This window comes from Bufo bufo, chromosome 3, assembly GCF_905171765.1.
Source record: "Bufo bufo chromosome 3, aBufBuf1.1, whole genome shotgun sequence".
NCBI classification, from domain to species: domain Eukaryota; kingdom Metazoa; phylum Chordata; class Amphibia; order Anura; family Bufonidae; genus Bufo; species Bufo bufo.
Window position 1 is genome coordinate 264450207 of NC_053391.1, and position 27222 is coordinate 264477428.

The following is a 27222-nucleotide window of genomic DNA, read 5'->3' on the forward strand; positions in this document are numbered from 1 at the left end:
TGCGGGTATCGAAATTTCGATACCCAATCGATACTTTTGTCCCGGTATCGATACGATACCGGGATTTCCGTTTTTTCGATACTGGGCTGCGCTTCTGCGCAGTCTAGTATCTCTGAACATGAGCGCGCTGCTATCGGCGCGCTCATGTTCTCTCTCAGCAGCACGGGGAGAAGGAAGCTGTCCTCCCTCCCCCTGTGCTGCTGCCGCTGCCACCAATGAGAAGAGAGGGGCGGAGGAGGGGCGGCAATGAGAAGAGAGGGGCGGAGGAGGGGCGGCAATGAGAAGAGAGGGGGTGGAGGAGGGGCGGCAATGAGAAGAGAGGGGCGGAGGAGGGGCGGGCGCACTGCGCCACCAATGATAGGATTACTATCGGAGCGATGGGAGGAGACATCAGCTTCACTAGTGGGCGTTCCTTTTCCCTGCGCTGCGATTGGACAGCGCTACAGCCAGGGAGAAGGAACGCCCACTAGTGAAGCTGATGTCTCCTCCCATCGCTCCGATAGTAATCAGCAGAATGTGGAGCAGGAGAGGAGACAGTAATGGGGCACTGCGGGCGAACGGAGCGGCGCCCAGGACTAAATGGTGAGTGCTGAGACATCGCTGGGCGCCGCTCTGTGTGGCCTAATAGTGAAAGTCTGGACTCATATACAGTAGTCAGTCTTTAACACATACAGGAGGCGGGTGCCGGCAGCAGAATCGCATTGCCGGCACCCTGCCCCTGACAGGGAGCTGCGATCAGCGGCAGTTAACTGCCGCTGATCTGCTAGTACCCGCCTCCTGTATAAAGGGGTAAAATCATTGGTGGTGCAGTGTGCCCCCCCCCTCAATCCCCCCATCCCATTAAAATCATTGGTGGCACAGTGCGCCGGCCCCTCTCAACCCTCCAGTATTAAAATCATTGGTGGCAGTGGCCACAGGGACCTCTCCACTCCCCCTCATTGGTGGTGCAGTGGCAGCTTCTGATCGGAGCCCCAGCTGTGTAAGCCTGGGGCTCCAATCGGTTACCATGGCAGCCAGGACGCTACAGAAGCCCTGGTTGCCATGGTAACATCCCTGATGCTGTGTGCACAAAGCACAGAGCAGCAGGGACAGTGTGGAGTCCTATTCACCCTGATAGAGATCTATCAGGGTGAATAGGAAAAGGGATGAAAGATCCCAGGTTCTAGCCCCTAAGGGGGGAAATAGTTATTAAATAAAAAGTGAAAAAAAAACCCCCACTAAAATATGAAGTATAAATCACCCCCCTTTTCCCAATTTCACATATAAAATATATAAATAAACATATTACATCGCCACGTCAGAAAAGTCCAAACTATTAAAATATAAAAAAAAAATCTAGGTGGTGAATGCCGGAACAGAAAAAATAAAATAAAAACTGCGCGATTCGCCATTTTTAAAAATGAGGAATGCACGTGGCTTTTTTTGTTTATTTTTTTCGCGTGGTATCGAATGGTATCGAGTATCGCAATACTTTTTCATGGTATCGAAACCGAATCAAAAATTTGGTATCGCAACAACTCTAGTTCAGAACGGATCCGTCTGCATTATATTGTAGAAAAAATTCTAAGTGTGAAAGTAGCTTCAGACATTGTAAGTCTGGACGGATCCGTTTGCCTCCGCACGGCCAGGCGGACACCTGAACGCTGCAAGCAGCGTTCAGGTGTCCGCTTGCTGAGCGGAGCGGAGGCTGAACGCTGCCAGACTGATGCATTCTGACCGGATCCGCATCCACTCAGAATGCATTGGAAGCTGGACGGATGCGTTCGGGGCCGCTTGTGCGACTCTTCAAACGGAGCTCACAAGCGGAACCCCGACGCTAGTGTGAAAGTAGCCTAAACCTGCAGTACCTGTATCCTTGGCACAGTGAGCCCGCTGGTGCACTCTCCTGGAGGGTCCCTTTCAGAAGGAATACTAGTCAACACTAGTGTGGTCAATGAACGGAGTGGCGGGGATAATAAAAATTATTTTTGGTGAGCTTTGATTGATAGAATGAGAAACATTTTTGGTCATGTGTTTTATTCTGTGTTGAGTTTGTGTTGTCTGTTTATTGGCTGGTGTGTTAAGAAGTGTATGTCTCAGGTTGTTGGGCAATCAGTTGAAAGTATATATGTTATATACATATATACACATAATAGCATATAATGGTCTGAGTATGTTCTAATGTAATGGCGTTATTACTGGCCTGTTGCCATGAAATGTTCTTATTTGCTGGTATATATTGTGGTCAGCAGTGGTATTGGGGTTTGATTATAGTGATAAATAATATAGTTAAAGTGGTAATGGGGCGTCTGGGTAGTGTTTGTGGCCAGTGACCTTGCGTGGTTATGGCTGCTGACATCGCAGGAGGATCGATGCTTATCTGGTAATTGATGCTGGAGAGTGTCCTTTTGTAGCGGCGCTGCTGTGCTTGCTGCACGTGCGGTGTGAGAAAGCGCAAACAACCCACCACAAACTGGAAAAAAGACACCACACAAGGTCCAGATTTAGATAACACCCTACACACTGAACTTAAACCGAAGTCCTCCTTCAATCCCATTCACCACAGAGGCAATCATATAAACACGTTTTTCTCCCTTGTCTCTAAAGACGTTAGAGACATTAACAGAAATACAAAAATCTAAACAAATCTCACTATAAAAGAAAAAGAGGCCCTGAAAGAACTGAGTAACAACGACAACATCATAATAAGGAGTGCAGATAAAGGAGGTGGGCTCGTACTACAAAACAAAGCCGACTACATCAAGGAAGCACAAAGGATCCTGAATGATAAATCATATTATGTACCCCTCTCTTATAACCCACTCAATGAGGACACTAAAGAATTAGGAACACTACTGAAACAGGCAGAAAATGACCTCATACTAACTAAAAAAGAAAGGGAATTCATAACCATTGATCATCCAACCACAGCTATCTTCTATCACTTACCAAAAGTCCATAAAAGCACTGAAAATCCGACGGGGAGACCAATTATATCAGGCATCAACTCCCTCACCAGTAATCTCACATTACGTTGACCTATTCCTACAAAAACATGTTACCAATCTTCGCTCCCATCTGAGAGATTCCGCTCAAATTATATCCTTGCTAAAAGACATCAAATGGGACACAACTTACCGCTGGCTGACACTAGACGTAGCATCTCTATATTCCAACATTCCACACGAGGCAGGTATTAATACATCTAAATATTATTTGGAAACCGATGAACAACTCTCCCCGGAACACAAAACATTTATCACAGAGGCCATCCGGTTTATCCTAACGCATAATACATTCACATATGAGAACTGCCTATACAGACAGCAGAACGGAACCGCTATGGGGACGCGTTTCGCGCCGCGTTATGCAAACTTATACATGGGATGCTTCGAGGATCTCTTTATATACAATGAACATCATTGGAACGGTATGATCATGTTCTATAAACGATACATTGACGACCTCATAATCATCTGGAAAAGTAGCAACGAAGAGGCCGAAGCATTCATTTCATATCTCAACACCAACACCTGGAATCTGACCTTCACTGCCAACATCTCTATCACTTCAATTGAATATTTAGATCTACTCCTTTTTTTCCGCAATGAAACCATCCAAACAAAAACCTTTTTTAAAAAAGTAGACGGAAATAATTATCTTTATTACGGAAGTGCACACTATAGAAAATGGAAAAATAATATACCATACAGCCAGTTCAAACGCATAAGGAGAAATTGCTCAACCAAAGAGGACTTCACCACACAAAGCCAAACTTTACGCAGTAGATTCCTGAAAAAAGGATATCCAAGCAAAATCATTGAGAACGCCTACTCCAAGGCGAATGCCCTAAGCCAAGAAGAATGCCTAGTGACCAAAGCCAAACCAAAGGAAATTGAAAACCCCAACCATTATAGAACATCACTAATCACCACCTACAACTCCAACAATGACACCCTAAGGGGAATACTATCGAAACACTGGCATATCCTAACCAATGATCCGTACCTCAAACCTAAAATACCGCAGAGACCAAAAATCACGTTTAGAAAAGCGAAACACATATTGTTCACATCAGCCGGGCTCCTCAGCCTCAGGCATCAGTGGCTGGCCCCTTCACAGACACACCCCTGCCACGCCACCCTCCCTCCCAGCTCCGCCTTAAAACTTTGAAAAACGCGCGCTCCCTCACACTGCACACCGCTCGTGCAGCAAGCACAGCAGCGCCGCTACAACAGGACACTCTCCAGCATCAATTACCAGGTAAGCATCGATCCTCCTGCGATGCCAGCAGCCATAACAACGCAAGGTCACTGGTCACAAACACTACCAAGACGCCCCATTACCACTTTAACTATATTATTTATCACTATAATCAAACCCCAATACCACTGCTGACCACAATATATTCCAGCAAATAAGAACATTCCATGGCAACAGGCCAGTAATAACGCCATTACATTAGAACATACTCAGACCATTATATGCTATTATATGTATATATGTATATAACATATATATACTTTCAACTGATTGCCCAACAACCTGAGACATACACTTCTTAACACACCAGCCAATAAACAGACAACACAAACTCAACACAGAATAAAACACATGACCAAAAATGTTTATCTCATTCTATCAATCAAACCTCACCAAAAATAATTTTTATTATCCCCGCCACCCCGTTCATTGACCACACTAGCGTTGACTAGTATTCCTTCTGAAAGGGACCCTCCAGGAGAGTGCACCAGCGGGCTCACGGTGCCAAGGATACAGGTACTGCAGGTTTACTCTCTCATTACAAAACACTTATGTATGGTACAACTTCCAGTTTTTAAACAAGAGAATAGCAAGGTCTAGCACTCCTGTCCAGTTGATAGCATTCTACTTTCGGTATAAATTCTCAAAGAATTGTTCCATTATGAGGGAGAAATATTATTATTATTCTCCTCCATGTAAGGGACTCCCTTTTTTGCACCCTAAACCATGTACTTTTACCTATCTGTACATTTACACCTGTACACAATCACGAAACCGTTCGATGCGATTTATATATACCCCCAACAGGGTTTTTTAGTTGTCTTTCTTAGTTTTTTACCTTTTTTAGATATATAATTAATTTTATCTATATCCTTCAGCCATTTTTATCTATCTTTTTTACTTCCATCCACTATTTAAACATTTGTCTAATCAATCATCCAGCTAAAATACTGAACCAACCAACTACTTCTGGATATATATTATGTTCATGTTTTTGTCTTCATTCATTGATCTATCCATGCATCCAAACAATTTTTATATATGCAAATATAAATGCGTGCATGTGTGCATGTATGCACATATGTATACACACTACTTTAACTATTGTCTTCCAGCTACTATGAACTTTTGATTATTTACACTGCCCAGACTACTGTAACAACTATATGTTTTTTCAGACTTGATAAAGGGGTCCTGAGTACCCCGAAACGCGTCGCCATTTCAAAATAAAAAAAATCTTGTATCCAAGCTCGGGTTGTGATTTGCGCCTTATGTCCATCGGCTCGCCGCACGAATCCAGTGCAGACGAGACCTTTTTATATATCCATTCACACTATAGGGACACTGTTATGGAGGGGATCTGTGGATGACACATAGCATAAGATGCTATATATGTGTCATCCACAGATCCCCCCCCCATAAGTGTCATCCAGAGACCCCAGTAAGTCACCCACAGATCCCCCATAAGTGTCACCCACAGACCACCATTAGTTCAAAACCCACCAAAAGCACACCTTTTGTTTAAAATAATTTTTTTTTCTTATTTTCCTCCTCAAAAACCTAGGTGCGTCTTATTATTTTCCTCCTCAAAAACCTAGGTGCGTCTTATAGGCAGGTGCATCTTATAGGGCGAAAAATACGATAATGTCCCTGAAACAAAGATATGCTTTTACCAGGATGGTGGAGTTTAAAGAGGACCTTTTATCAGTTTAGCCCTAGTCTAATTATGGTCTTACCTTATAGGCCGGCCCCCACTGATGCCTTTGGTATTTTTAGTATTTTTTTTTTCACTTTAACACAATAATAGCATTTTTGAAACAAAAAAAATTCGTTTTAATGTCTCCATGTTCCTATAGTTGTTTTTTTTTTTTTGTGATTTTTTTTATGTAGGGTCTCCTTTTTTGCGGGATGAGGTGACTGTTTTGTTGGTACCATTTTGTGGGACATACACCTTTTTGATCACTTGCTGTTGCACTTTTTGTGATGTAAGGTGACAAAAATTGTTTTTTTTAATTAATTTTTATCAGACGGGGTGGATCATGTGATATATGTATAAAGCCGGCCGTCTCAGACGCGACAATACCAAATATGTCTATTTAATTTTTTTCTATTTTTAACATTTTTAAAAATTCCTTAATTGGGGATTTTTTTATTTTTTTATTTTTTTTATTTTTTATTTTACACTTTGCGTCCCCCGTAAGGTCATACAAGACCTCTGTGGGACATTTAACTTCACTTTTTTTCCACTATTGATTTCTCCTATAACTGGGGCTGACATAGTAGCCCCAGTTATATGGGAAATACACCCCCCAGAGAGGCTGTACACCAATATACAGTGCTGTACAGCCTCAGTGCAGGGCTGATTGAGGTCTGTGGAAAACCCGACAGCTCCTGCACTCTCCTGGCCCCGGCAATCTCGTGACCACCCGGCCGGGACTGGAAGGCGATCTAGAAGGCAGGGACATCTGGGAACTGTCCCTGCCTTCTCTCTGGGTTGCCCTGCTGTCACTGACAGCGGGCCGCCCACTTGGCAGCTGCACCATTAGCGTGCAACTGCCATCTCTGAATGGATGTTCCAGAACATCCATTCAGAGATAAACGACTGCCCATAGGACGTTTATAGTCAATGGGCGGTCGTGAAGTGGTTAATGAGAATATTTTTAAGTTTTTCCTTTTTAGCTTTTTTAGGGCTTTTTTTCCTTGGATCAGGTGTGTTTTACATTTTGGTGGTAAATCCAACTCCTCTATACCTTTCAATACAGCTCTTTGAAAAGCCTCCAAACATACATTTTTTTTTATTTTTAGGGTGAAAAGATTTTTTTTTCAGGAACGTATGTGTATTTTACTTTATTTTGCTGATTCAAACTTGATGTATTTGAGGTCACGTATTTGAAAATATTAATTTTCCTGATTATATTTCTGTACATCCAGATAAAGTTTAAATTTATTGTTTCGTCATGGGGCAAATTTAAAACTTACTCATTACATATGAGCTAACCCACGAAGAGACCAGTGTGCTGAATGAATGTCTTAGCCACAGCCATTGAGAAAAAAAACAGCTCAAATTCTTCGTGGCTGTGACCTGGTCGCTGGGATTGGACAGCTCACAGCCAGGGATGAGACGCCCCCTGAGAAACTGGGCCATCTCCTCCTCCCTGTACCGATGCTATTGATAGCAAACAGAATGGGAGCACAACAGGGCAATGGAGCAGCATATTATTAAAAAGAAAAATAGTGTCATGACATCTCCTAATCTTGGCCTACAACGTGAGGTACTGATTTTAGAAAGTACAAACTCTTTAACCCTTTTTTTTTTTTTCGTGTGCGTTTTCATTTTTCTTCCATGTCTTCCTGGAGCCACAACGTTTTTTTTTCCCGTTCCCATATCCATAAGAGAGCTGTTTCTTTGCGGGGCAAGTTATACTTACCATGTAGTGGGAAGCTGGAAAAAAATTCCAAATGGGGTGGAATTGAAAAAATAAAATAAAATAATTCCTCCACAGTTTTTTAGGTTTTGTCCCTATGGAGTTCCCTTTGCAGCAAAACTGACCTGTGCCCTTAATTCTCTGGGTCAGTACAATTACGATACCACATATGTATAGTATTTTTTTTATTTTTTTTCATCACCATATTCTGCCCCCCATAACTTTTGTATAGTTATGTCTACTTAGCTGTGTGGGACTATGGATTACTTTTTTCTTATGTTGGCCTGGGTCAGAGAGACCCAGCTTAGGCTACTTTCACACTTGCGTTCGGAGCGGATCCGTCTGGTATCTGCACAGACGGATTAGCTCCTATAATGCAAAGGATGGTATCAGTTCAGAACGGATCCATCTGCATTATATTTTAGAAAAAAAACTAAGTCTAAAAGTTAGTCAGATGGATCCGTCCTGACTTTGCATTGAAAGTCAATGGGGGACGGATCCGTTTGAAATTGCACCATATTGTGTCAACTTCAAACGGATCCGTCCCCATTGACTTAAATTGTAAGTCTGGACGGATCCGTTTGGCTCTGCATGGCCAGACGGACACCCGAACGCTGCAAGCTGCGTTCGGGTGTCCGCCTGCTGAGCGGAACGGAGGCCAAACGGTGCCATACTGATGCATTCTGAGCGGATCCACTCAGAATGCATTGGGGCTGTACGGATCTGTTCGGGGCCGCTTGTTAGAGCCTTCAAACGGAACTCACAAACGGAACACCGAACGCAAGTGTGAAAGTAGCCTTATTAGAATTATTTCCTGGTATCCCTGAACGCTGCACGGATTCTGATATTAACACGGAAGCGTGTGCTTCTTGGTTTTTCACCCTTGTGATGCTGACCATGTCTATAGACCGCAGCAGCGCCGTACATGTACGGCGCTGGTAGTGAACTGGTTAAGCCCCATTCACGCGTCAGTGATTGTGAGCTAAAACCAGGATTGGAGCCTCCACAGACATAAGGTATAAGGAAAAGATATTCACCTTTTCTGTGTTTAGGGCTACACCTGGTTTTGGCTTAAAGTCTCTGATTGCAATAATTGACCTAAACACTGACGTGTGAATGAGGAATTAAATGAATAAAATATAAGTTTTACCTAATCTTTTCCCACAGAACATACATTAATCTGCTCAGCTCCTCCAGCTCTGTAAGATGCTACCTGCAGCTCAGACAACATGTTCCAGGTTCCCTTTAAAGACCACCTGTGATTAGACTTTTTCATTACTGTTATTGGTTTGTGGAGACAATTGAGGGGGTTACCGCTTATTTACTTTGTACAAATATAGTATTTTAATGAATTATTATTTGTTTTCAGTTTAATGGATTTAAGAAAAAAAGTTCTGTTGATCTCAATAAGTCACTTGGGGAAGAGGTAAAAGCATTTCTAACTGAGGAAGAATGTCTTCATTTGTATGATGATCTAACCAAAGTGAACCCTGTGACGACTGAAACTGGTAATTCAATTATTTTATATTCTGTTTACGTTCACATGATAACTTTTTTTCATTGTCACATATGTGCTGTAAAAAAAATACAGTATTAGCTTATGCACACAAACATATTTTGTTTCCGTGTCCCTTCAATTATTTTTGCAGATAGGTTGCGGAACCATTCATTTCAATCGGTCCACAAAAAATGCAGACTGCACACAGTGTGCTGTCCGCATCCGTATGTCCGTTCCGTAGCCCCGCAAAAAAGATAGAACATGTCCTATTCTTGTCGTTTTGCTGACAAGGATAGGCACTGTTACAATGGAATCGCAAAAAAAACAAAAACTGATACAATTAGAGTTGTTGAATTTTTCATTCAATTTCGATACCATAAAAAAGTATTGCGATACTCGATACCATTCGATACCACGCGACAAAAATAAACCAAAAAAGCCATGTGCATTCCGCGTTTTAAAAAAATGGCGAATTGCGCATGTGGCGAAAGCCAGTTCGCCACAGTGTTTTGGAGGGGGCTGTTTGCCCGCCTCCTGCCCCAGGATTATGGCCCATACTAACTTTGAAGGAGAAGACAGACCGGCCGCACAGCTTAAATCTGTGGAACTGTTTTGGGCAGGAAAGCCATGCTTGCGGCCGGCCAAATGTGACTTCCATGGAATTCGGGAACCCCTGCTCGGATCTGAGTGATTTTTGGATATGTTGTTCACCCAGATCAGCGCTATCCATGGATGAATACATTATGGGGATATGTGGGGTTTTGGGGTGTTTTCTGTGTTTGGGGGAAAAATGTGTGTTTTCTGTCTGTGAGTTACTAAGTTAGCCCATTACGTTTGGTAATTGTATTTCGTTGATTGCGTCTCAGACAGTACCAGTGTGTTAGTTAATTGCGTCTCAGACAATGCTCATTGTATTTTGTGGATTGCGTTACAGACTGAGGGAAGGGGATTTTGTGTACAATTGCTGGGAAGGTTTCAATACTGTAATGCATGTGATTGGCTAAAATATAAACTGTCACAGTCTTTTACAAGGGCCCCAGGGGGGAGTGTCCCTTGCTAGGAGACCTGCATAAAAGGCTGAAAAATAACCCATTAAGTTCTGCTTAACCCTCAAGCGAAGTGTCGTCTCGTTATTGGGGGCATTGGATTGTATGCTGATTGCCAGGAGTGTAAGCCGATTGTATGCTTTTCCTGTTCAGCTGTTTCCAGTGTTCGTGTGTTTCCTGTTCCGGAGAAGGATTCGTGTAGTTTGCAGTTCGGCAGACTGGTGCTTGCAGTAGCTGCCTGTGCATTGGTAAGGGGAATATCGTCTGAACGGAGCTGTGTGCTGAACGGTCCGTTACAGCGCAGTTTTTATTTTTTCTGTTCCGGTGTTCACTGCATAGATTTTTTTATGGTAATAGAGATGAGGGGCACTCCGTATAAGGGAACAGGAGGCGGTGGTGAAGGATTAAAATTTAATTAAAAATAGCACACTAATACATCAAATGGTCATAAATACAAACGTATTATCATATCACAATAAAATAAAATAAATCCACTCCCCACAATGTAAGTCAGTCCCAGCAGGTTAAATCAAACTAGATGAGGCTCCAAAAGCGCATAGCTCAGACGGAGGGTATGAATATCCAACACTGTCCAACTTCACACCTCCACAGTAGGAGTATAGACAATTGTGTCAAGTCTAGAAAGGTATAATTATTCGGATGATGTAGCGAATAAGTGGCAAAACGTCTCTTACCCTGTGTCTTCACTCGGCTTACTGCAGTGAATCCAGGAAACAGCCGATCAAACGCGGCGTCCCACGTGATGTAGAGTCTAAACGTGACGTCTCACGTGACTCATCGGCTGGAGCTGTAGTAACGTAACCAATTGAATTTGAAAGCAGCCCCTCATGCGAGACTGGCTATGCAGATCACCCCGACCGATGGGATTTCTTCTCGGTCACTTGTAGTGCTTGGGGGAAAAAGGCTCACTGTCCCGACTTTCCCAAACGCGTTTCAGGGTATACACCCCTTCCTCAGTGGGGTGTATACCCTGAAACGCGTTTGGGAAAGTCGGGACAGTGAGCCTTTTTCCCCCAAGCACTACAAGTGACCGAGAAGAAATCACATCGGTCGGGAGTGATCTGCATAGCCAGTCTCCCCATTTCTCCGATAGTAGTAATTGGCATACGGAGCAGGAGACAGTAATGGGGCACAGCAATTGAACGGAACGGCGCCCAGGAATAATAGTAGGTACAGGGAGATCCCTGGGCACCGCTCTACATGTCCTTGTAACTTAACTAAGTCCGAACCCATAAAAAAGGTCCTCCTATCATTGGCGCAGTGTGCCCGCCCCTCCTCCACCCCTCTCTCCCCATTGGTGGCAGCGGCACAGGGAGAGGGAGAGACTGCTTCCTTCTCCCCGTGCTGCTGAGGGAACATGAGCGCGCTGACAGCAGTGCGCTCATGTTCAGAGATACTAGACTGCGCAGCCCAGTATCGAAAAAATGGTACAAAAGTATCGATTGGGTATCGAAATTTCGATACCCGCAACAACCCTAGATACAGTACGGATATCAGATGGACGACATCAGTATTTTTTGTGGACTGCAAAATATATACGGTCGTGTGCATGAGCCCTTTTACCGATCTCACATAGTACAATACAAAGATAAACTGGCAGATAATTTTAAATTATAGAGGAATTACATTAATTTAAGGGGGCTTTCTGAAACTTTGATATTCATGGCCTTTTCTTAGAATACATAATCAATATCAGATTGGTATGGTCCAACTCCCGCATCGGGAAGGTGATGAAGGGGCCACATCATTAAAGGGGTTATTCCATATACAGAACACTAAGGCTGGGTTCACACGAGCGGATGCCGTGCGTGGCATCCGCTCCGTGAAAGAGTGCCAAGACCCGATGTAGACTGCAGAGGCACGGAGCATTAACATGACTGATAATGCTCCGTGCCTCTCTGTGATCTCTGTACTACGAAATCACAGTGACAACTGTGATTTCGTAGTAAGGAGGTCACAGAGAGGCACGGATTATTATCAGTCATGTTAATGCTCCGTGCCTCTGCAGTCTGCATCGGGTCTTGGCACTCTTTCACGGAGCGGATGCCATGCACGGCATCCGCTCGTGTGAACCCAGCCTAACTGATTGGTTAGGTTCTGAGTTCCAAGAACTTGATGATTCTGAGAACGGGGATCCCATATTCCTGTTCTGATAGAGTGGCAGACCGAGCTTGTGCCCTACTGCTCCATTTATTATTTATAGGACTGCTGGAAATGGCCAAGTGGGACTGTAAAAAAAATGTTTTTGCAAATCTAAATAAAATTACCCCCTTTTCTCAATTTTGCAAATTAAAATAATTGATCTTAATAACTGAAAATCATGTTCAAAAATTACCCACCTATTAAAATATTAAATCCTTTATCTTCACGGTAAAAGCCATAACGAATAAAATAATAATTGGCGTGATGCTGGGGCTACTTTGGGGTCTTACCTCTGGTCCTAAGCATCTTGCTGTGTTGGATACAAGGATCTGATGAGCCTTCTGTTCCTCTTTTATGCATGGGTCTCCACACAGTCGCCCTCTTGTATGTGGTCGGGGGGATTCCTTCTACCCTTAGTACTCTGGGAAGTGCATTTTGCTGAGAGCATTTCTTGATGGGAAGCGTCACTCTATGTGACGTGTATAGGTGTTTGGTCGCTGCACTGTGTTGGGCTGATGTTAAACAGGAAGTGACGTCAGCCTGGGAGCAGAAGTGGCCAGGCACTTTTTGGTTTGTGGGAAGAGTAGATATGATGATGTTGCACCAGAAGTGCTTAACCAGGAGGTTTATTTAAAAAGGTTATCCAGGAATTGATGATGATAACCTATCCTCAGGATAGGTAATCATTTTCACATAAACGGGGGTCCGAGTCCTGGCAACCCCACCGATGAGCTGTTTCAGGGATCCACCGTACTCCTACAGCTCTAGTGAGTGCAGCCAGCTCTCAGCAGCTTTCCAAGTACCTCCAACATCAAACAAATCACAGCCAATAATGTGTGATAATATAACAACAAACACCTATTTGAGAACACACCTATTCAAAGAATCAAATTTTATTATATACCATGATTACATTATAGACACAATAAAACCCATAAGGAACAGATTATGTAGGAGAGAATATGGAAAAAACGTGTGTCCCCTGATTACACTGAGCTGGTAATGACACAACGGCAATAACCTCAAATTATAACCATCATGGTTAAGTAACACTGCACAAGTCCTACCCTCACCCAGCATCCATCAGTAACACTACTACTCAGAGGGCACAATGCCTAACTGTGTAACAGAGACAAGTGCCTGCACCCCCGACCGGGAATGCTAACAACAAGTCCCCAACACAATATTACTCTTGAGCAGTCTAATAACATACACATGAATGGACACAACTGTGGGGATACCAACCAGCGATCAGGAGACACAACACCCCGACGTACGTCTCGCCGTCGCTTCCCAAGTACAGTGACTAAGGTTACTTTCACACTCTCTTGTTTTGGGCGGCTCCTTCATGGATCTTGAAAAATTGATCCGTTAAAAGAATACAACCGCATGCATCCGTCATGAACGTGCGTATGTCTGCTCTCTGGCTCCCCCTACTGGTTCTTTGCATTATAGAAGACCTACCTGACTTTGGATTTCTGGTTTTGGCTTCTGGTGTTTGGTATCGTATTGATCTCCTGACTGTTGTTTTTTGGTTTCATCGTTTGCCTCTGTCTTTACTTGTCCTGTATTGTCTTAGTGTTTGTCCTGGTTTGTGTGTGGCCCTTCACGTATTATCTTGCAATTGGGTAGGGATAGTGGGTCCGGGCAATTTTAGGGCTGCACTATCGCTGTTTGTGTGTGGCGGTAGTCATTATCCTGACGTATTCACTGGTCGGACCTTAGCTCTGAGGATCCATAATCAGGAGACTATTCAGGGGTCACTGGGCAGTACCTTGGCTTCCCAGTCTGTGGAACTGAAAACCAAACTTCCTGTACAACGAATCTTAGTGTTTGTCCCTGTTTGTGTGTGGCCTTTCACGTATTGCAGTATAAGGTCTGTTTACCCTAGGTTGTGGGTCACTGCCTAGGATCATCGTGCAAGTAGGTAGGGATAATGGGTCTAGGCAGTACTATCCTTGTTTGTGTGTGACGGTAGTCGTTATCCTGACAAAAACACCTTTAAGGCCATTGTAGGGCATACATTGTGATGTATGGGAGAGCCATGTTAATCTTTGGGGGATTTAGAAGTGTGCCTTGGAAGAGGAGATCCAGGCAGCCTGCCCTGTTTTTTGGGCATTTTTCTACTCCCATTCATCCACACTATAGAAGAGGGAATTCAGCGAGCAGATATGTCTGAAGTAAGGAAAGGCAAACTTTTAAAGTAACACTCCACTAATCTTCAGGCAGTCCATAATGTGGCTATGTATGTTATTCTTAAAGGGGCTAAGGGCCCACCTGAGAAGGCTTTTTAACCCCTTCCCGACCGCCCCACGTAGATTTAAGTCAGCAGTCAGGCATTTAAAAATGGCATCTGCTCGCGAGCAGACTGGGCGTCATTGCCGCCAGGTTCCTGCTGTTTTAACTAATGTATGAGGTTAATGATCACGTTAATCACATATACTTAACTTCTCAGATTTCATGTTCAAGTGTGACCATGGCATCTGGGAAGGTAAGGCCAGGGAGCGCAGGCTCTGGCTCCTCCATTCCTTGCCGGGGCAGCCCCTGTACTGAGATGAGACAATGCCATCAATTCTTATAAACTTTTCTCATAACCTAGACCCTCCGTGCCCCTTATCAGCTTAGTTGCTTTTCTTTGTACTTTTTACAGCTTCAGGGCATCATTTCCAGGGACAAGTGCCCAGAAGTGAACAGCATATTTCAGATGAGGCCACGCCAATGATTTCTAAAGTGGTAATATTACATCCCTGTCTCACGAGTCCATACCTCATTTAATACATGACAATATCCATGCTTGTTTTCACTTATGATATTAACATACTTCTGTATATACTGCCTCAATCAGTTTTCCCACAACAGAAGGAGTAGAAAGGAGGGGTTTGGGTTCCAAGAGAACTGGGACAACTTCTTTTAGATACAGACTTTATCTTAGGGATAGGCTGCACCTCAATGTGGAACGTGCAGAAGTTTTGGGGGAGAAGATGGCTAGAAAGTTTTAGGAGTGTTTAAACTATGGACTGGTAATTCTTTTATAGGAGGGGTAGATGGAACTGAGGGTGGAATGCAGAGAGGGACCAAAAGAGGTGAAATGGAATTAGTAATGTCTGAGGAGGACTATGATATAGTGGGAATAACTGAGATATGGCTGGATAATAGCTATGACTGGACAGTTAACGTACAAGATTACAGTCTATTTAGAAAGCATGGTGAAAACAGCAGAGGTGGAGGGGTTTGCCATTGGGTAAAGTCCTCTCTAAAGCCCACACTCCAGGAAGATATAAGTGAGGGAAATGAACATATGGTATGGAGTCTCTGTCGATAGAAATATATGGAGGCAAAAACAATAATAAAATACTGATAGGTGTTTGTTATTGTGAGGAATATGGCCTAATATTTTATGTCCGCCATGTTCCCACACCAGTCATCAGCTGTCAGATAGCAGAGGTAGTACATTCCACAGGAGGGCCCTGCTTCAAAGCCAGCAGATGGCAGAGAACCTCTAGCAGTCCACCAGTGTTTACAACTTTTCACACTTTCATTCCATCAGGGTTGGCTCATACAGCTAGGAGTTAGGGACGCTGTAGGAGGTGACCTGCTCCCTAATTCTGTTTTCCTGGCCGAGCAGCTTCCATACGTTAAACATCGCACGGCTGAGGGTTTCCCCCACCTTCAGCCGTGACACCTGGAAAGTGCTGACATCACTGCCCCCACGTGACCGCTGCCAAGAACTATTCCACCATCATAGCCCAAAGGAACTTTCATCTACTGTGTAATCCTGTTTGTACCATACTACCTGTATTTGTAACCTCAGACCACATTCTTTGTCTATAGTGTGTTATCTAGTGTTCCCTTAAGGCGATTAAATATTTAATTTAATCTTGTGCTATCTTATATCTCGATCACGAATCTCCATGTCCGTGTTTCTGCTTAGTTATAAGCTTCAGGAGATGTCATTGTAAACTGTACCAAGCTGACCTTACATGCTCCTCCGGGAGGGCGTAACGTCACGTATTGGTAACCAGTGACCATTCCGTGTCTCGTGAGCTCGACTTATTTTCCGCCAAGCGGGCATGAGGTGTGCTATCCCTCGCATATTGGTGACAGCAGTGGGATTATTTGTCACATTCCGGTGACCAGACTGGCCCACCGCGTCACGTGACAAGGGTTGCCCAAGCCCTTCAGGCAGATTCACCTCACGTCCTCACACGCCGCTACGCCCTGCGCCGAGCCGTAACTTGAGCATAAATCGCCACCTGAAGGCTGCAAGCACACCCACGCAATAACACAGAACTTTCACTGCCACCACCTGTCAGTTATAAGGTCGACAGTACACCCCTGAGCGTTCCACTCGCAAGCAGACACTTGTACGATACAAGGCCTCACGGAAAAACAACATACAGCCTCAGACTGCTCACACACTCTTAGTGGAGCTAACCAGTTCTTAAGGTCACAAGACAAACCATCAAACTTTTAGGTTTAATGTATAAAAAATAGACAGTACATACAATTGTTAAATAAAAAGGAGAAAACAAAAAAAGTTCTAATACTTAACATTTGTTTGGTAAAAGTCCTTTCCTCCCAGGAAATTTGGGCAGAGTCATGGTGCACAAATCAATTCACTTTGTGACACCCAAATATCCAGGGATTGTATTTTTGTCTTTCCTCCAGGGGCAGGCCTGAGGGGGATTCTCACTCCCACCTCTGGCTTAGCCCCTCTGGGCCAAGCTACATTACCCATGCAGCCGGCTCCCTGGCCAACTAGGGAACAGGTATGAAAATATAAAAAAAGACAGATTTCCAGTTGCCCTGGTGAAGATACAGACCCTAGACCTTCTTCATAATTCATATCTTATCGTTCCGAGTCCTAGCATATCAAACGAAACACGTCCAGAACGCTCGGAAGATGAGATCCTTATTTTAAGAAGATGAAGGTGAGTTGATACGCCATGTCTGGTGTCCATGCGATGCCTCCATCATACCTGATATGATGAGCTGGGTTTTGGAGACCTCAGCCCCATCCTGAACAATTTATGAAGGATTACAACTTATTGTTCATTCTCTGGTAGGAAGCCCCCATGCTGACACACTGCGCTGGAGAGTCTGCTGTCCTGAGTGTGACCAGCAAACGGGCCCATCCTAGTTAGCATCTCTGTGCTAACTAACCCCCCCCCCCCCGGGGAGCAGTTTGCTGTTTTCACAGGTATGAGGCAGACATCTCGGCACTATATGCAGCCTTCAACCAATTCATCAATGGCTGTTGGCCTGGCAATACAAATACATAAATACATACTGTATATGAATGTGAATCACACTGGACTATGTTACACTACGACATTTACCCATAAAACATATAATATCACAGCAAACATTATAACTAGGAATAAGGCGGTCCTTATTCCTGACAGTTATAAACCACCGAATATGCCAGAGTCCACAGAAAATCTACTAAGGGAAATTGATGAGGCAAATCGTAATGAGATTGTTGTTATGGGGTACTGGGAAACTGAAACCTGTGGATCTCATAAAGGAAACTTGGTAATAACCTTCCCTTTTCCAACTGGTTCAGGATCCGACTATAGAGATGGCCATACTGGACTTGGTATTAACCAATTGACCTGACAGAACAACAGATGTGCAGGTTGGGAGACACCTGGGAAATAGTGACCATAAAATAATAACCTTCCAATTGTTATTCAAAAGAGTGTTTCTTCAGGGAAGCAGAAAAAAACTACAAACTTCCAAGAAGCACAATTTGACCAGCTAAGAGAGTCCATTAGCCTAACTGTGACAACGTCCTCAGGGATAGGAATGCAGCCACAAAATTGGATATTTTTAAAGGCATCCTAAACTCTAATTGTGAGAGATACATACCTTATGGGAATGTGGATACCCAATGTGGATACATAGAAATGTAAAGGGAGCATAAAATGGCAAAAAGAAAGCATTTAAATCACAAAAACAGGAAGGTAGCAAGGAAGCATTGAAAAACTATTAGGAAACAATAGAATATGTGAAAGACAGATTTAAAGCAGCCAAGCTGTAGAGAGAGACTTACTCACCAAAGAGTTTAAACTGAAAGTTTTGGCCCTTTACAGAGTGGTAAAGGAGAAGTTGCAGAGAGCAATCAGAAATATTAAATATTTATTCTCCACTGTATTTACTGGGGAAAATAAACAAATGAAATGCATAGTGTAAAGTAACTTCCTTATTTAAACTGGCCTGTCTGACACCGGAAGAAATGCAGCGGTGTTTAAAAAAATAAAAATTAAAATGACCAATCACTGGGACCAGATGGCATACACCCGCTTATCCTAAGATAATTAAGTAATGTCAAAGACAGACCTTTTATTTCTGATATTTAATGTTTTTTTTTCATCTGTGATGCCTTATTTTTCGCCCTATAAGACGCACCTAGGTTATAGAGGAGGACAATAAGAAAATATTTTTCATTAGACCTCAGGTCAGACCAGCAGTCAGACCTCCAATGTTCATCATAACTCAGCTCACGTTAATAAGACCTCAGATCAGACCCCCCCCCCCCCCCAATCAGACCTCAGCTCAGACCCCAATGTGTGAATGACCCCCAATCAGACCTCAGATAAGAGCCCCATGCCTCTCATCAGCCCCCATGTGAGCCCTCATACCTCTCATCAGCCCCCATATGAGCCCTCATGCCTCTCATCAGCCCCCATGCCACAGAGAACTTAAATTAAAAAAACACTTACCTCTCCAGCTCTGGACGCCGTTGCTCCTTACCTACAGCGCAATCCTCTTCAACCTGCCGCTGGCTGTTCTGTACACCAGCGTGCATAGCTTGAGGTCACAGAGTGCCCTCACGGTGTGTGCAGACACAGCCGACCAGGAAGCGGTGAGTATAGAGCCTTCACCGCTTCCCGCTCCTCTGGTACTTATGAGAGCTTCCATAATAGAAGTGCTCATTTGTATTCACCCCATAAGACGCAAGGACATCCCCCCCCCCCACTTTTTTTTGGGGGGGGTGTGTGAATGCGGATTGTGGGTCGAAAAATATAGTAATGGGGGCATATCTCTAGGAGATAGGTGTGGGTTGGCATCTATATCCTAAACGGAACCTCAAAAGTAGTGGAGGGCGCAGCCGTCCTGCACTCCTTTCTATGGGGACAGTAACTGGCTCAGTGATAGAAAACAGAGGGTGGTTATTAAGGGTACACACTTAGATTGGGCCACAGTCACTAGTGGGGTACCAGGGGGGTTAGTATTGGGCCCTATTCTCTAATATTTTTTTATTATGGTGGAAGGCTTGCACAGTAAAATAAAATTTTTGGCCGACGATACTAAACTGTGTAAAGTAACACAGAAAAGGACAGTATACTGCTACAGAGAGAACTGGATAGATTGGAGACTTAGGCAGAGAAGTGGCAGATGAGGTTTAACACTGACAAATGTAAGGTTATGCACATGGGAAGGAATAATGTAATTCACTAGTACAGACTAAATGGTAAAACACTGGGTAACATTGACTTAGGAATTAGGAATTTTAGTGGACAGCAAACTAAGCTGTAGAAACCAGTGTTAGTCTAGTTTCACACCTGCAGTGTGAATTCCGAAATTCACTGAATCCTTGCCGGATGCCAACAGTATCCCCGCTGGCCCTGATTAAGTATAATGGGGTTCAGCGGAGATCCGGCAGACAATGCAGAGGTTTTGCTGACGTTTGTGTGGTGGTGGAGGTGTGAAAATAGCCTTCGGCAGCTGCTCCCAAGGCCAATGAGATTATGGGATGAATCAAGGAGTATAGAGGCCCATGATGAGAACATAGTCCTGCCACTTTACAAGTCACTAGTCAGAAGGCACATGGAGCATTGAGTGCGGGTTTGGGCTCCTGTGAACGAGACTGACATAGCAGAGCTGGAGAGGGATCAGAGAGGGCAACTAAAGTAATAACTGGAATAGGTGGACTACAGTACCTAGAAATAAGATCGAAATTAGGGTTATTTAGTTTAGGAAAAAGATGACTGAGGGGAGATCTATTAACCATGTGTAAATCAGGGATCAGTACAGAGATCTCTCCCATAATCTTTTTATACCCAGGACAGTGACGAGGGGACATCCTTTGTGTCTAGAGGAGGAGTCAGCAACCTTTTCCAGACGGTGTGCCGAATAAAATAAAATTGAAGCACTCAGTGTGCTGTGCAATACAGGAAAGTCGTATAACAAAGGGGAAATGTATCAATACTGTTGTAAAGGAAAACTAGCTTTTGTTGCTCATATGAATCAATGAGATTCCACTTTTAATGTTCCAATGGAGCTCTCTAAAATTAAAGGTGCAATCTGATGTGGTTGTTATGGGCAACTAAGCTAGTTTTCCTTTATATACATTTTGATAAATCACCCTCAACTGTATGTGACATAAAGAAAATATTAATAATTAGCTTAACTTACCATTCAGTGTGACCCTTGTGCCTGACTTTCTTTGACAAGAAAATCCAGGTATGGGGTTAAGTGGCTTGTAGCTGGACAGAGATCTTCGAATGGTGAGCTTTCCTGCAATACAGAAAACTCATATAGCACAAACTGTGTCTACCATAAACCAAAAAATATTAATCCGTTTAACTTACCATTCAGTGTGACCCTTGTCCCTGACTTCCTTTGCAAAGATGCTCTAGTTGTGGTTCATATGAGGTGACTTTCCATTTCATCCACCATGACTGCCCACATTGAGATTGACCCTTGACCTCTGTAGGGGCAGGAACACATAGAGAGTTTAAGAACCCTCCACCTCATGGAGGTGGAGCGTCTCTAGAGGCGGGCCGGGCGACGCACGTATCCTTTAATAGGCTGGTGCGGCGCAGGCCCCCGCCGTCACCAGTGGCGCAGCTAGATGACGGCAGACTCCGGGGTTTTTAAAAAGAAAAGGCCGCGGTTCCTTCCGGCCCCTCGCCTGCTACACCGCGATGTCTGAGACACCTGCTCCCCGCCAGGAAGGTCCTGATCCTACTGCCACCAGTACCGTGAGTCCCCTTCTGGGGGGTGTATATTTCAGATTCTTTATCCTGAATTACTAATTCTGGGATATCTGGTTGCTTCCTCTCTCCAGGGCAGCAAGGAGTTAAAGACGAAATCTAAACTCTTAAAATGCTGTGCTTGTTCCAAGCGTCTCCCTGAGAACTACAAAAAAAGGCTGTGCAAACCTTGCACTACGGAAATATGGAAGGAACATCAACCAGATATACTCTATGAAATGAAGTCCTTTTATTGCAGACGAGATTAAGTCTTCTTTAGCCACCTTGTCTACCCCCGCCAGCAACCCCAACCTTTCTAAGAAACGCGAACTGTCTGTTATCTCTTCTTCTGATGGTGAAGAGGTTGAAGTGGCCTCCGCCTCATCCAGACAATTTCCTAATGAGGAACCCTTGTCTGACGGGGAAATTCTGGACGAGGATAAAAAATACTTTTTTTCCGCTGACGAAATGGAGGAGTTGCTAAGAGCAGTCAGATCCACTATGGGCATTGAGGATACCCCTAGGCCCCGTACAGTACAGGATGAGATGTTTGGGGGTCTTAGATCCAAATCTTCTGTAGTTTTTCCCATCAATGAAAATATAAAAGAAATGATAATGGAGGAGTGGTCAGACCCAGAGAAGAGACTAGGCGTTCCCAAAGAATTCAGAAACAGACTCTGCTTTGACCCGACTGAAAGCAAAATATACAATCGGACCCCTAAAGTCGATTTACAGGTGGCCAAGGTAGTAAAGAAGTCCGCCCTACCCTTTGAGGATTCCTCACTGTTAGACGACCCTATGGATAGAAAGGCAGATGGCCTCCTAAAAAAAATCCTGGGAGTCGGCTATGTTCGGGGTAAAAACTAATATTGCTGCTACCTCCGTCGCCAGGGCGATGTATATATGGCTAGGAGAACTGGACGAACATCTAAAAAACAAAACTCCAAGAGAAGAGATCAGGGATTCTCTCCCTCTTCTCCGCTCCGCCACAGCATTTTTGGCCGATGCTTCAGCAGAGTCCATCCGTTTTTCAGCCAAAGATGCTGCTCTTTCTAATGCAGCCCGGCGGGCATTATGGATGAAAGCCTGGTCCGGGGACAAGGCATACAAGGCATCCAAGGCCAAACTTTGTTCTATCCCCTTTTCAGGGGAATTTGTCTTCGGCCCCACTCTGGATAAGATCCTAGAGGGAGCAGCAGACAAGAAGAAGGGTTTTCCAGAGGACAAAGAACCAAAAAAGAAGCCCTTTCGTCAATTCCAACCTTAGCAGAGATCCTACAGGGGGAAAGGGAAGTCTGGCCGATGGAGCTATCCTAAAGGGGGGAGAGGAAGAGGCTTCATCCTCAATCCCCAGAATAGACAAAATAAACAGCAATGACGCCAGGGTAGGGGGGCGACTGATGGGTTTTCTATCTTCCTGGAAACAGGTAACCTTAAATCCCTGGGTTCTAAATGTAATCCCCCAGGGCTACAGGATAGAATTCACATCAGTCCCCCCAAGAAGATTCTGCATCTCACCTCAGCGCAAATCAGAACTTCCGAAAATTTGGCAGGGCGTCCAGGACCTCTTAGAGCTAGGGGTAATTCAAAAGGTCCCTATCCCAGAGGAAAAGAGAGGGTTTTATTCCAGCCTCTTTTTAGTAAAAAAAAAAAACCAGACCAATCCTTTCGCACTATAATAAACCTAAAACCCCTAAACAGGTCTATTGTATACAGGAGGTTCAGGATGGAAACCATCCCATCCACAATCCCTCTGATCCAGAAAGGGGCGTTCATTTTGTCAATCGATCTAAAGGACGCTTACTACCATGTCCCTATCCATCATCTCTCCCAGAAATATCTAAGATTCGCTCTAAGAGGACCGGACAGGTCGATCCATCACTTTCAATATGTCGCCCTCCCTTTCGGTATTTCCTCGGCTCCCAGGGTCTTCACAAAAGTCGTGGTAGAGATGGTGGCCTACCTTCGTCAGGAAGGAATTACAATCATTCCATATCTCGACGACTTCTTAATTCTGGGCAAGACAGAATCCGAAAACCTTTTGGCAACCCAAAGATTCTCGGAATTCTTAAAAAATCTCGGCTGGATCATAAATATAAAAAAATCCACCCTAATCCCATCCATGAGAATAAGGTTCCTGGGTGTGGAATTGGACTCATCCCTGTTGATGATCTTCCTCCCTCAGGACAAGGCTACTGCGCTGACAGAAAAAATCAGAACGTTCCAGAGTGCTCGCAATTGCTCCATCAGAAAAGCCATGAGTCTCCTTGGAAGCCTAACCGCCTGCATTCCCTCAGTTGCATGGTGCCAAAGCCACACAAGGGTGATCCAGAGTTGGATCTTAAGTATTTGGGACAGAAAGCAAGTAAGTTTAGACAGGATTTCCCGGATCCCACAGGCCGTGAAAACAGATTTGGATTGGTGGAAAGTAAAAAGAAGACTGCTCGGAGGCCTACAGTGGCAGAACCATCTGGCCGTTCAGGTAATCACGGACGCAAGCCTCGGAGGCTGGGGAGCAAAGATAGGAGATCATCTTCTGCAGGGTACCTGGCCAGCCGAGATAAGAGACAGATCCTCCAACTACAGAGAACTGTACGCAGTCCTGGAAGCATTATTAAAAGGAGAGTGTCTTTTAAAAGGGCGACACCTAAGAATAATGTCCGACAATACCACAACGGTGGCTTATCTGCGACACCAAGGAGGGACAAGGTCACGGCCTCTGGGCGCAATAGCAAGAAGAATCTTCTCCTGGGCAGAAGAGAACGCTTTATCTCTTTCCGCCATCCACCTAAGGGGCTGCGAAAATACAGTAGCAGACTTCCTGAGCAGAGAGACAATAGATCCAGGAGAATGGTCTCTGAACAGGAATATCTTCCAGAAGATCTCAGAAAGATGGGGCCGTCCGGAGGTAGACTTATTCGCCTCCAAAAGAAATGCGCAAGTAGAATGTTTCTGCTCCCTAAACCCAGGAGACAGACCATGGGCAATCGATGCCCTGTCAATACAGTGGAAATGGAAACTAGCCTACGCCTTTCCCCCAATACCTCTACTACCTCGGGTGGTCCAGAACCAACTACTCTCATCCTAATAGCCCCTCTATGGCCAAAGAGGAGTTGGTTCTCCACTCTAAAACAGCTATCGCTGGAGGATCCGTGGGAGATTCCCTTCCAGAGGGATATTCTAGTCCAGGGCCCTCTTCTTCATCCAGACCCAGGTATATTCAAGCTGTCAGCCTGGATCCTGAGAGCGAGACGTTAAGAAGCAGGGGTCTTTCGTAAAAGGTGATACTTTGAGGGCTAGTAGGAAAATGGTGACTTCCTCCATCTACCTTAAGATCTGGAAGAAATACTGTTCTTGGTTAGGAGTTGAGCGCCCAGACACCTCCTCTCCTCCCATCAATAGGATTTTAGACTTTCTACAGTGCGGCCTGGAGTTAGGCCTGAGACCTAGTACTCTGAAGGTCTAAATTTCTGCCCTCAGCTCCTTCTACGACTGCAGCCTGGCCAATCACAGATGGATCAGGAGGTTCTTCAGAGCGGTTTCAAGATTGAGACCCTCCCTGAGATCCAGAGCTCCTACTTGGGATCTTAACATCGTCCTAGAAGGCCTAACAAAACCTCCATTTGTACCATTGTCGGAAATCTCTTTAAAACACCTTTCCCTGAAGACTGCCTTTTTGATTGCTATCACCTCAGCCAGACGTATTGGAGAGATCCAGGCCCTTTCTTGTAGAGAGCCCTACCTCCAGATCAGCAAAGATCACATCCGTCTAACTCTCGACCCAGGTTTTCTCCTTAAAGTAGTCTCACCTTTTCATCGAGAACAGGAGATCTTCCTACCCTCTATCACTAAATCCGAGCATACAGGGTCTAGCGATAAGTTACATCTCCTAGATGTTAGGGACATAGTTATCCATTACCTGGATTCTACCAGAGATTTCAGGGTTGATAACAATCTCCTTATTCAGTTTTCAGGAAAAAATAAGGGAAAGAAGTTAGCCAGGTCTTCCATAGCCAGATGGATCAGATCCACCATTGAATGCTGTTACAGGATTCAGAACAAGCCCAGTCCTGGTAATGTTAAGGCCCACTCTACTAGGGCCACTGCCTCTTCTTGGGCCGAGAAAGGAGGGGTCTCGCTGGACCAGATCTGTAAAGCCGCAACCTGGTCAAGCGCAAATACTTTTGTAAGACACTATCGTCTTAATCTTCCGGACTCTTTTCGGCCAGAGGGTTTTACAGGCGATATCCCCACCCACTTAGTTATCTGATATGTCTCAATGTGGGCCGTCATGGTGGATGAAATGGAAAAACCGCAATTAGACTTACCCGGTAATTCCGTTTCCTTGAATCCACCATGACGGCCCATACTATTCCCCTTCCCAAAAAAAAATAAAAAAAATTAATAAATATATATATATATATATATATATATATATATATATATATATATATATAGTTCTATACATGCATAAGATTAAATAGGAGTTTAAGGGTATGAATCAATAACCTTTTACCTTTTGTTCCACCTTTCGGGTAATTGTAAAGCACTGAGGAGGTGGAGGGGTGGGGGGTTCTTAAACTCTCTATGTGTTTCTGCCCCTACAGAGGTCAAGGGTCAATCTCAATGTGGGCCGTCATGGTGGATTCAAGGAAACGGAATTACCGGTAAGTCTAATTGCGGTTTTTCAGTTGGACACATGCTCCAGAATGGTCATTAGTAAGCCTGTTTCGTGAGGGGCTGAGGATAGCATTCATATGGGGGAAGATCTGCTGTTGACCCAAAGACTGACAGCATTGCAAATGCAATTTTCTTCAAACAGTTAAATTTCTACGGAAGTGATTTTCAACACACAAAAAGGAACTGTGCATTCTCTCTGGATGTTTCAAGTGATGACTGCAGCTCACAGAACTTAAAGGGAACCTGTCACCAAAAAATCGCTTATTAAGCTTTTCAGCGTACCTTATAATGCTACATAGTAGTGTCCTATTGCACTTTTTCTTCGTTTTCCAGCATTTAGACTCATTGAGAAATCAATGTTTTATTCAGCTGCTGCCCCGTGCTTCAAGTCAGGCTTGAAGTCAAGGGGGCAGCGGCCTAGTCGCCTCCCATTCTGCTCTCCCCGCCTCCCGCCGCCTTGATTGACACGCCGCATCTCAGTGTCGGGACCGCGCTCTCAGCCCGCATGCGCAGTAAAGGGCTGCTGTAGCGCGATCCCGGCTCGTACACTCAGCCGGCTTCAGTCTCGCTACAGCGCATGCGCCCGCCAGCCTTACATACTCGCGCCCGGCATCTTCTCTACCTGCGCATACAGAGCGCATCCGCTGTAGCGAGACTGAAGCCGGCTGAGTGTACGAGCCGAACTTGCAGCAAGTATCTCGACTTACTTCGTTTTGTGTCGATGATGTGGCACTTTGTTTATTCGCATGAATTACAGTGTCAAAATTTTAAGCTGAACTTGGCAGGAAGCAACGTTCAGCTTTGGATTTTGACACTCAAATTTATGCAAATAAACATTAGTGTCATGTTTTAGACGCAAGCTGAAGCAAGTCATTCAATATTTTCCGCAAGTTCGCAAAGACCTCGGCGGAGGCCAAACATTTTACGGTAGGACGAAGTAGATATTGTTAAATAAGTTTACAAACAAATCGGGTTTGGTTATAGCAATCCAAACCCAATTCTCTCAACACTACCTTGGGATGCTTGTGCCAAATATAGAAAATTTAAGGATTGATTAACTCCATGTACTTAACTTAGGCGACACCCTCCATCTTATGCACTATTTTCCAATATGTACTTGAGGAATATTTGATACTCCTTCTAAGCTCTGATATTTCCCCCCTCTAAGTTCTCCTTTATTTTCCCAC

General features: G+C 44.3%; 1 protein-coding gene across 4 annotated transcripts in view; it reads left to right on the forward strand.

The window, feature by feature from the left end:
• MYO19 (myosin XIX) overlaps positions 1 to 27222 on the forward strand; it is a 1002409-nt gene that overhangs the window by 70582 nt on the left and 904605 nt on the right. For all 4 annotated transcript variants that reach the window (XR_005777529.1, XR_005777530.1, XM_040424125.1 and 1 more), the window contains exon 2: positions 9037 to 9175. Coding sequence is in view for 2 of the 4 variants with exons in the window: in XM_040424125.1 (XP_040280059.1) it covers positions 9037 to 9175 (139 nt within the window). In the remaining 2 variants the exon portion in view is untranslated. The remainder of the gene's footprint in view (positions 1 to 9036; positions 9176 to 27222) is intronic.